This window comes from Salvelinus fontinalis, chromosome 2 (genome assembly GCF_029448725.1).
Source record: "Salvelinus fontinalis isolate EN_2023a chromosome 2, ASM2944872v1, whole genome shotgun sequence".
Classification (NCBI taxonomy): domain Eukaryota; kingdom Metazoa; phylum Chordata; class Actinopteri; order Salmoniformes; family Salmonidae; genus Salvelinus; species Salvelinus fontinalis.
The window spans coordinates 86,251,965-86,264,009 of NC_074666.1; the positions used below are offsets into that span (position 1 = coordinate 86,251,965).

The following is a 12,045-nucleotide window of genomic DNA, read 5'->3' on the forward strand; positions in this document are numbered from 1 at the left end:
ATGAGAAAAAGATATGAAAAAAAATTTGGAATTTTTACTAATAAAAAAAATATTGGATTTTTTTTTTATAAATAAAATTCCAAAAAATAAATAAAATATACATTTACAAAATAACATGGGTGACTATTTACACACTTTCAATATTTGGAAAACCCTCAGTCCTCTATCAAATCAAATGTATTTACATAGCCCTTCCTACATCAGCTAATATCTCAATGTGCTATACAGAAACCCGGCCTAAAACCCCAAACAGCAAGCAATGCCGGTGTAGATGCACGGTGGCTAGGAAAAACTAGAAAGGCAAAACCTAGGAAGAAACCTAGAGAGGAACCAGGCTATGAGGGGTGGCCAGTCCTCTTCTGGCTGTGCCGGGTAGATATCGCAGTGGTTGTAGAGGGTGCAACAGGACAGCACCTCAAGAGTAAAAATGAACAGTTTAGGTAGGATTCCATAGCCGCAGGCAGAACAGTTGAAACTGGAACAGCAGCAAGGTCGGGTGGACTGGGGACAGCAAGGAGTCATCATGCCAGTGGGTCATGACGCATGGTCCTGGGGCTCAGGTCCTCAGAGAAAGAAGGAGAGAAAGAGAGAGCTTACTTAAATTCACACAGGATAAGACAGGAACAGTACTCCAGATATAACATAACCCCACCCACTTTGCCAAAGCTCTACACAGTATTCTGCTGTCGATGCCAGATGCTATAGCAGTCTCTTTCTGATGTAAAGCAGAGGGTCACCGAGCATGTGGTGCATGTGATGGGCGACTTCATCTTGCAAACAACACAGCAACGCCTCCATGCTGTGCCCTTTTGGCCCTTAGGCACATCCATGTCTGCACAAATATATCTGGGCAGATGAACACTTGTGGCAGGAGCAGAAGGGACAGGGCGTGGTGCAGTGGTGCTGAGCCAGCAAGCTCCTTGATGAGCTGCTCTCTGAAGGCTTTCTGTGTGAGGAAGGGCTTTCCACAGCTCTTAGCCATTTCCTTGTGTAGGATGAATGCATTCACCACAGCAATGTCGACGAAATGATAGAAGAAGGTTTTGTACCATTTCATTGTCTTATGCAGAACATTGTAATAGCCTATCAGCGCATCTGATAGGTCCACACCTCCCATGCTCTTGTTGTAGTCCTTCACTGCAATTGGAATGGGGACATTTTTGGTGGTCCAATTCCCAGTACCATCCTTGATACGCCGGGCAACATGATCCCCATTGAAGGACTTGTGTATAGTTGAACACATCACGACTTCCCTGGTATCCATCCACTTTACAAAAAGCAGGCCATCTTCACGGATCCATCGCATGGCCCCCCGCTCAGCCCGCTTAGGCATGTCGTTCACCTTGGTCTTCGGAAAGCCCACCCTGTTGGTGCGAATGGTGCCACAAGCCCACACTTCCTGCTTCCTCAGGTCTGTGAACAGGGTAGGGCTTGTGTAGAAGTTATCGACAAATAGTTTGTAGCTCTTCCCCAGCAGTTGGAAATCCAATAACTCCATCACAGAGTCATAGCTAATAGCTAAGTGTAGCTAAGTGTTCTTCCCCTCATGGATGGATGGATGGATGGATACCAGGGAAGTCGTGATGTGTTCTTCCCCTCATAGACAAAGAAATTGCATGTGTAGGCACACACAGAATCAGCCAAAACAAACAGCTTGTAACCCCACTTGGTTGGCTTGTTACGCATGTATTGTTGGAGGCCAATTCTGGCCTTTGAGGCTACCATCCTCTCATCGATTGACAGGTTCTGGGCTGGCTGAAAGTAGGTCTTGCAGGCCTCAACAATGCTGGAGTAGAGAGGTTTGATTTTGCACAGTCTATCAAACGTTGCTGTGCCTTTCTTCTTGTCATTCTCTTCATCAACCTTTGGGTCACTGATGTGAAGCGCCTGTGAAACAACCAGAAACCTTTTGCAGGACATAACAGTCATGGGGAAAGGCAGTTGGTAGAGTGATGACGACTTCCAGTAGTCAGTCAGGCTTTTCAGCTTCACCAGCCCCATGTAGATGACCAGTGAAAGGTAGCAGTAAAATTCTGACATGGATACGGGCTTCCATGCTACCTTTTTGCCTGCCTGCTTCTTCTTCCCAAACTTATTCGTGTTAGACACGAGTGAACCTACAACAGAATGGGTGAAAAACAACTGGAAAAGCTCAAGTGGGCTGTATGTTGTGCTCGAGTTCACCTGAGGTCCAGGCTCCCTTTTCGGTCGGAAAGTTGGCTGGGGTGGCTCCACATCATCTTCCAGGACAGTGTGCCAACGCCCTTCTGTCCCTTCTCTAGCAGGTGACACACTTCCCCTCTTCCGCTTCTTTGTCGGTGCCTTCACACCGGTAGATGGCCCAGAGACAGCAGGGGTCCGGCTGGATGAACAAGTTGGCGCTGGGTGCGGTGCTGGGGGCTCCCAGTCGGAATCAGTGCCACTGTGAATCAAAATTTTCAGTTAGAATAGTTTCACATATGAGCCCTGTATCAACAGGTATAATAAACATATGCATTTTTATTTATATATATATATAGAGAGAGAGAGAACAGGGAACAAAACAAACACTGGTTTCAAATCATATCTGTGGCCATGCTACCATAATATATTGTCAAAGTAGAGTACACATGCTGGCTGTATGGGTTGGCTGTTACATTCTACAGAAAAACATTTTTATTTAGAGAGAGAGAGAGAGAGAACAGGGAACCAAACAAACACTGGTTTCAAATCATATCTGTGGCCATGCTACCATAATATTTTGTCAAAGTAGAGTACACATGCTGGCTGTATGGGTTGGCTGTTACATTCTACAGAAAAACATTTTTATTTATTTAGAGAGAGAGAGAGAACAGGGAACCAAACAAACATGCCGAGTTAATAAAATATTTACTAAATTAAGTAAAAAAGATTTTAAAAAGTAACACAATAAAATAACAATAATGAGGCTATATACAGGGGCTACCGGTACCGAGTCAATGTGTGTGGGTACAGGTTAGTAGGTATTTTTTCCCATGTAGCTAGTCACTATGCATAGATAATGAACAGCGAGTAGCAGCAGTGTAAAAACAAAGGGATGGGTGTTGTTTGGCACGTTCACAAGAATGTTTTTTTTTTTTCTCTCCATAAAGAAGGCTCATTTGTTGACCATTTCATGACAGATTGGGGAAGTGCTGCTCATGCTGTCATGGTTATGAATTAGTCAGGCTAGTGTGTCACTAGCATGATTGTAGCACTCACAATAATTAAATTCCTTGAAATACATTGGATGCCATAAATGAAAGATTATTAAGGTAAATACATTCTGAGTAATATTTTTCACTGATAAAATATGACCAAGGAAGCTAAGCATTAAGCAAAGAATTGACAGAAAGAAACCATGTTCATTGGCAAACTAAGTTCATTTGCATAATGGTGTGCTTAGTCACCTTCATTTAGCTCCCTTAGCTGTTACGCTAGACCTCCTCACCCTCAAACATTTGGAAAACAGAACATAATTGTCGATTGTCACAAAGTGACATTAGTTATAGGATTACTCATTTGGATCTAGTTTCATCTGAGCAAACAGAATAAAGGCACACTCTGTAGCTTCCCCCTGAGCATACCACATAATTTCAACATGGAAATGTGGGTAATATTAGATTGACGTTTATCAATGAGATTTCAACCTTTATTCACCCACTCAAAAAGACAGCCAGAAGTTTGTTGAATTCCCAATTTGTTATCACTTCCAACCCTCTAAAAGCACAGCCAAATTACAATGGAGAAACTGTCCGATTTTTAAATTAGTTGTCATTATGTAAATGTATTATCACTGCGATTTCAACCATTTAAAAGCACAACAAAGTTCAAAAGTAAATACAATGTAAGATATTTTGTATTTATACAAAAACGTAATGTGTTATCACTGTGCTTCATCTAATAGCACAACCAAATGACCTGGATTGCAGTTGAGATAACATTAAAAGTACATAGTGTAAGTGACCAGGCATAATAGGACCCATTTAATCTGAAAAGGTATATGTTTGAATCATCTGTCCATAGAACATTCTTCCAAGAGTCTGGATCATCATCCAGGTGCTTCCAGATGCTTTTTGACAAACTTGAGTCAACTTTTTGGGTGGTAGAAAACCAAACAATGCATTTCACAGTAAGAACCTTATACCAACTGTCAAGCATGGTGGTGGTAGTGCGATGGTTTGGGGATGCTTTGCTACCTCAGGACCTGGACGACTTGCCTTAATTGAAGGAGCTACGAATTCTGCTCTATATCAGAGAATTCTACAGGAGAATGTCAGGCAATCCGTCTGTGTGCTGAAGCAGAAGCTCAGCTAGGTCATGCAGCAAGACAATGATCCACAACACACAATCAAGTCTACATGAAAATGTCTGAAAAGCAACACATTTGAAGTTTTGGAATGACCTAGTCAGTCCAGACCTAATCCCTATTGAGATGTTGTGGTGGGACTTGAAATGAGCAGTTCATGCTTGAAACCCACAAATGTCGCTGGGTTAAAGCAGTTCTGCATGGAAAGTGGTACAAAATTCCTCCACAGCGACTAATCAACAACTACAAGAAGTGTTTGATTGGAGTCATTGCAGCTTAAGGTGGCACAACCAGCTATTGAGTGTAAGGGGGCAATTGCCTTTTAACACAGATGCATTGGGTGTGGCATAACTTTATTTATGAAATAAATGTAATAAGTATGTAATTGTTGTGTTATTTGTTCACTCAGGTTCCCTTCATCTAACATAATGTTTTGGTTGAAGATCAGATAACATTCAGTATCAGAAATATGCAAAAGTAGAGCAAATTAGAAAGGGGACAATTACTTTTTCACATCACTGTAAATATCAACATTTAAAGAATATGACTAAATCAAATCAAAATGTATTTAAAGTGCTTTTAAAGTTTGATTTGATTTAGTCCTATTCTTTAACTTTGAATTTTGGTTTAGATGGAGATGTGAATCCAACATATCAATTATAAATGATGAACTTGAAGATTACATTTGAAATCAACCAAATCTTGAAACTTTATATTTATTGTCTGTTTTTAGTTGAACTCTGGGCTGAATTGAAACTAGCTGTTGATGATTTTGCAAATGCTTTTTAAGCCAATTGATGATCGTCGATGATATATCAATGATGATAATCCATGCTTTTGTTACTTCTAGGTTAGATTACTGCAATGCTCTACCTTCCGGCTACCCGGATAAAGCACTAAATAAACTTCAGTTAGTGCTAAATACAGCTGCTAGAATCCTGACTAGAACCAAAAAATTTGATCATATTACTCCAGTGCTAGCCTCCCTACACTGGCTTCCTGTTAAGGCAAGGGCTGATTTCAAGGTTTTACTGCTAACCTACAAAGCATTACATGGGCTTGCTCCTACCTATCTTTCCGATTTGGTCCTGCCGTACATACCTACACGTACACTACGGTCACAAGACGCAGGCCTCCTAATTGTCCCTATAATTTCTAAGCAAACAGCTGGAGGCAGGGCTTTCTCCTATAGAGCTCAATTTTTATGGAATGGTCTGCCTACCCATGTGAGAGACGCAGACTCGGTCTCAACCTTTAAGTCTTTACTGAAGACTCATCTCTTCAGTGGGTCATATGATTGAGTGTAGTCTGGCCCAGGAGTGTGAAGGTGAATGGAAAGGCTCTGGAGCAACGAACCGCGCTTGCTGTCTCTGCCTGGCCGGTTCCCCTCTCTCCACTGGGATTCTCTGCCTCTAACCCTATTACAGGGAATGAGTCACTGGCTTACTGGTGCTCTTCCATGCCGGCCCTAGGAGGGGTGCCTCACTTGAGTGGGTTGAGTCGTTGACGTGGTCTTCCTCTCTGGGTTGGCGCCCCCCCTTGGGTTGTGCCGTGGCGGAGATCTTTGTGGGCTATACTCGGCCTTGTCTCAGGATGGTAAGTTGGTGGTTGAAGATATCCCTCTAGTGGTGTGGGGGCTGTGCTTTGGAAAAGTGGGTGGGGTTATATCCTTCCTGTTTGGCCCTGTCCGGGGGTATCATCGGATGGGGCCACATTGTCTCCTGACCCCTCCTGTCTCAGCCTCCAGTATTTATGTTGCAGTAGTAGTTTATGTGTCGGGGGGCTAGGGTCAGTTTGTTATATCTGGAGTACTTCTCCTGTCTTATCCGGTGTCCTGTGTGAATTTAAGTATGCTCTCTCTAATTCTCTCTTTCTCTCTTTCTTTCTCTCTCTCGGAGGACCTGAGCTCTAGGACCATGCCTCAGGACTACCTGGCACGATGACTCCTTGCTGTCCCCAGTCCACCTGGCCGTGCTGCTACTCCAGTTTCAACTGTTCTTTCTGCGGCTATGGAACCCTGACCTGTTCACCGGACGTGCTACCCGTCCCAAACCTGCTGTTTTCAACTCTCTAGATACCGCAGGAGAGGTAGAGATACTCTTAATGATCGGCTATGAAAAGCTAACTGACATTTACTCCTGAGGTGCTGACTTGCTGCACCCTCGACAACTACTGTGATTATTATTATTTGACCATGCTGGTCATTTATGAACATTTGAACATCTTGGCCATGTTCTGTTATAATCTCCACCCGGCACAGCCAGAAGAGGACTGGCCACCCCTCGTAGCTTGGTTCCTCTCTAGGTTTCTTCCTAGGTTTTGGCCTTTCTAGGGAGTTTTTCCTAGCCACTGTGCTTCTACACCTGCATTGCTTGCTGTTTGGGGTTTTAGGCTGGGTTTCTGTACAGCACTTTGAGATATCAGCTGATGTAAGAAGGGCTATATAAATACATTTGATTTGATTTGATATATGACTAAAGTATAGTTACATTTCATTTGCTCTGTTCAACCTACCATTGGAATAGTTATTAAGAGATCTCTTAATAATCATTCTCACAATAGCACATTGGTTGTAGTCAATCACAAAAAAAAACTGGATGCGAGACCAAATGGATAGCTGTAGAAAGATCAACTTTCCAGGAGGAGGTGCTGCTGAACTTAGTTTTTTTTCTGATAGTGGATATATAACGTTGAACATCTGACATTGTTTCAAAGGTACTAATTCAACATATTTTATACAAGGTTTGTCTACTGTTAAAAATTGGTAACCATGATGACAATCCTGTGGTGGAAAATGACCCCTTGACTTTTTGCAAATCCAATGTATTTACCCTGTAGATTCCACATCACAATACATTGAGAATTTCCATTGAAACAGTGTTGTGTGCTCAGTGGGTTATGTTTCCTGTCAGCAGTGTGGCCCTGATTGGTGTAAATAAATTGTAGACTGTAGATTGGGGTAACTATGGTATGGTGATGTCTATGGTATAAGAGGAACTAGTGAAACCCATCTGTTGTTAAGTCATGTATTCTGGGAAATACAACCAAAATTCAGGTCCTCTCACATGTATCATTCCTCAGAGTGACAGAAGAACCATCCCTCCAATGCACCCTGTCTACACAGATCCTTATCAGTTGGGATGTGAAGCATATTCAGGGGGGTGACAGCTGCACCTGTTACACCAGAAGCATGTGATTGAAAATATATCTGAGCGTCATGAAAATATCAGTTATTAGGAATCAATATGCGAGTGGGTATCAAACAAAAATATATCCTGTTGTTGCACATTAATCAAGAACATCCCATTTGATTACTAGTCTACCTTTCATGTTCAGGAAAGCTGTAAGATCTTCCAATCTGTCTTGTTTGTGCTTTGCAGTGCTCTACATCAAGGGTTTTCAAACTGGGGCCTGCGGCGGTATTGCAGGGGTTCCGCAATAACAGGAACAGTTATCATGCTAGCTGTTCCTGATCATCCTACTCTGGGAAAGTAGATAAAGGGCTTCCTGCAAAATCTCAAACTATCCCTTGAATACAGAGGAAATTACAGGCAATGGAGCTAATTTCACTTTTTTTCTCTATAGTCTAAGTGGTCATTTTTGGGATGAAAAACTCTTTCAGTGTCAACTTAAAAGACCAAAACCAGATAGAAAGCATGCAGAAAATAATTGAACTATATATCTTGTTTTATAATACCATCTTTGATTTTGTTCTGATGTTTGAGCAGAGGTACACGGCATTAGCCATGGCAAAATGTATAAAATTGCAAGAAATTAGCTTTAAAACTGCAACATTATCTCTCAGCTCCATGTCAAACTATATGGAATTCCTGGAAATTAGCTTTAAAACTATAACATTTTCTCTCAGTTCAATGGAATGTTTTTGAAAAATGTGCTCTACAACTGTGAAGATTGTCTCTATGCCGCAAGATACCTTTATGGTTTTAGCTGATAGACCATGTTAGAGTTTACATTTCCTCTTCCAATGAACTGTGGGGAGGTCAAAATAATGAAACTGTCTACCAAATCTATTCATTTCAAAATGTTGATTACTTCTACTCAAGGCATGATTTTTTTTTTTTTTGCTAACATATAATGGGGGTCCCTGGATCGCCGATTTACCTGAGTGGGGGTCACTGGCCAAGAAAAGTTGAAAACTCCTCTACATTATTCAGCAGCACCTCTTGGCTGTCCTTGAAACAAGTTTATCTCTGCATTGTCTGAAGTACTGGTAACAGAATGGTTCCTTTAGTTAACTGTGTGGATGGTAAGATTCAGTGAAAGGATATTTACCTTGAATCCAGTGGTATTCAAGCTGAGATAAGATCTCAGTCATCAAAAAATAAACAGTGTGTGGGCAGGGTGTTTTGTTTATCTTGCACATAAAGCCCTCAGTGACTGAAAGAATATAACATAGAAAACAGCAAGTAGAAAACATGTAGGTCTAATCTCACATCAACTGCGAAGTCGCAAATTCAATGTATCCTATCCTCCTACTTCTTTTTTGAACGATTTGCACACTTACATTCATGCTCAGGCTTCAATGAGACAACCGTTCCCAAAGTAGTGCTATATTTTATTGCAGGTACATCTGGGTTAGCGCTGCTCCTTGGAAAATAATTTTCCTCTCGAGTGCGGGTAGGCAGCCTCCCAGACAGGTGGGCGATTGTGGTTCAGTGTGGCTTCAGGGTGTTGGTGATGAATTTGTGGGCTTCTTTAGCTTCTTACAGCAAACAGGTCTTTGTGAATATTGTCAACCACAGTAGGATATGTCCTTAATCCTCGAGGATATGGTTTTGTGGTTTTGTAAAGAGGTCTGACTTGCAGTGTCCTTTGTGTTTTCTAGAACACTAGATCAGCAGAAGGTTTATTACAGGCCATAAAAAATTATGTAATGATCTGTATTTATTGGGTTGTACCTTCTTGTGCTCCGTCCAATACATCTATTGACAAATGTAGGTAACACCAGGCTCTCTGTCTGTTCTATTTCCTGTTGTATTTCCTGTCTTTGACAATCATGTTAACCTTTTACCAGTCTCAAAAATAAAACAAATTAAACTCATATTATTCTGAAAAACATTTGCTTTCATTACCCTGTATGTTTTTTTTTGTTCATGGAAACTCACATAACAGAAACTCACATGGAGCAAATTCTTCAAAATGATATTATCATGCCCACATGAAACAATACTTCAGTTTACTATAGAATACTACATTACTTACTATATAATTGTATAGTAAACTCTAGTATACTGTAGAACACTATACTACAGAATGTAGAATGTAGAATCCCTCGCTCATGTGTAATACTTACTATAGAATGTTGAAGTATAATGAAAAATACTATGCTAAATACTACAGTAGATATCTGCCAAAAAAAGACTGTAGTGTCCGCAAAGACACTGCTATAGTAAAAACCACAGTGTCTATTTAATTTGCATATGCCCTGCTCATTCCACTCCCCCATAATCGCAATTTGCCATATTGTGTTCCCTACAGCTTCTAGAAAAGAGCAGAAGCTCTAAACTCAGAAAATGTGCTCTTTTAGTATTTCTCTGGTTGGTTTCCTAATATGTCCGCAATAACACTACAGTACATACTACTACAGTACTACTACTACAAATACTACTACAATTCGCAATACACATTACATTATACTACAGTTATTTTACTACAGTATTTTTACTATAGTTAACTGTAAATACTATAGTATTAGTCCGCAAAAACAATACAGTGAATATTACAGCAAAGTCTGCAAAAACACTACACTACAGTGTTGGAGGGCCAGTAGGAGGCACCCTTTCCTCTAATCTAAAAAAAATCCCAATGCCCCAGGGCGGTGATTAGGGACATTGCCCTGTGTAGGGTGTCGTCTTTCAGATGGGACGTTAAACGGGTGTCCTGACTCTCTGTGGTCACTAAAGATCCCATGGCACTTATCGTAAGAGTAGGGGTGTTAACCCCTGTGTCCTGGCTAAATTCCCAATCTGGCCCTCATCCCATCACGGTCACTTAATTATCCCCAGTTTACAATTGGCTCATTCATCCCCACTCCTCTCCCCTGTAACTATTCCCTAGGTCGTTGCTGTAAATGAGAATGTGTTCTCAGTCAACTTACCTGGTAAAATAATGGTTAAATAATGGTATTTATACCATAGTATACTATAGTATTTTTTTAACCAGGTGCAGACCACCAAGTGTCACATAGGCTGTGTTTACACAGGCAGCCCAATTATGATATTTTTTCCACTAATTGGTCTTTTGACAAATCAAATCAGATCTTTTCACATCCAATCTTTTTTTTTTAGAGCTGATCGGATTGATCAAAAGAAAAATGTGTGAAATATTATCAGAATTGGCCTACCTGTGTAAACACAGCCATATAGCATTTAGAATACCATCCAGGAATTCAGACACTGTTGTGATCAAAGGAGGACTTTGGGAGCTATTCACGTCTCTCAATTAATCCACTGGGCCAGCAGCTCTTAAATATCACAAAGTAACGACTAACTAACGAGGCGAGAGGTGCAAAACATCCTGACTAACAAGGATGATCCCAATCAAGGCAAACCACACCCAAACAGTACCAACCTCGAAATCAAAACTAAATTGAGAAAAACCTCAAATCCTATAACAGCTGTCAAATATTTCAGACACCATTTTCTGTGCTCCACTCATCGCAAGCAATGTCACATAACATGTGTGGACTGTTACGCATTCAATTTCTTCAATCATATTGGATATCTGAAATGTGTACAGTGACACATGATGTATTTCCGTGACATGATACAGAGGTATTGTATGTTTGTTGTGTAAGGTTCAAACATGCAGTGGTGGAAAAAGTACTAAATTGTCATACTTGAGTAAAAGTAAAGATACCTTAATAGAAAATGACTAAAGTAAAAGTGAAAGTCACCCTGTAAAGTACTACTTGAGTAAAAGTCTAAAAGTATTTGGTTTTAAATATACAGTTGAAGTCGGAAGTTTACATACACCTTAGCCAAACACATTTAAACTCAGGGAATTTTTACTATGATTAAAAACTGTCTTAGGTCAGATAGGATCACCACTTTACTTTAAGAATGTGAAATGTCAGAATAATAGTGGAGAGTATGATTTATTTCTTTTATCACATTCCCAGTGGGTCAGAAGTTTACATACCCTCAATTAGTATTTGGTAGCATTACCTTTAAATTGTTTAACTTGGGTCAATTATTTTGGGTAGCCTTCCACAAGCTTCCCACAATATGTTGGGTGAATTTTGTCACATTCCTCATGACAGAGCTGGTGTAACTGAGTCAGGTTTGTAGGCCTTCTTGCTCGCACATGCTTTTTCAGTTCTGCCCACAAATTTTCCATAGGATTGAGGTCAGGGCTTTGTGATGGCCACTCCAATATCTTGACTTTGTTGTCCTTAAGCCATTTTGTCACAACTTTGGAAGTATGCTTGGGGTCATTGTCAATTTGGAACACCCATTTGCGACCAAGCTTTAACATCCTGACTGATGTCTTGAGATGTTGCTTCAATATATCCACATAATTATCCTCCCTCATGATGACATCTATTTTGTGAAGTCCCCCAGTCCCTCTTGCAGCAAAGCACCTCCACAACATGATGCTACCACCCCCGTGCTTCACGGTTGGGATGGTGTTCTTCGGCTTGCAAGGTTCCCCCTTTTTCCTCCTAACATAACAATGGTGATTATGGCCAAACAGTTCTATTTTTGTTTTATCAGACC

At 40.8% G+C, this 12,045-nt stretch overlaps 1 protein-coding gene across 1 annotated transcript in view; it reads right to left on the reverse strand.

Moving 5' to 3' along the window:
- The window catches only part of LOC129830229 (piggyBac transposable element-derived protein 4-like), a 24,261-nt gene continuing 12,216 nt past the window's right edge, over positions 1-12,045 (reverse strand). Inside the window, exon 2 of the mRNA XM_055892628.1 lies at positions 1-2,422. Coding sequence (XP_055748603.1) covers positions 767-1,498 — 732 coding nt within the window. The 5' untranslated portion in view covers positions 1,499-2,422 and the 3' untranslated portion in view covers positions 1-766. The remainder of the gene's footprint in view (positions 2,423-12,045) is intronic.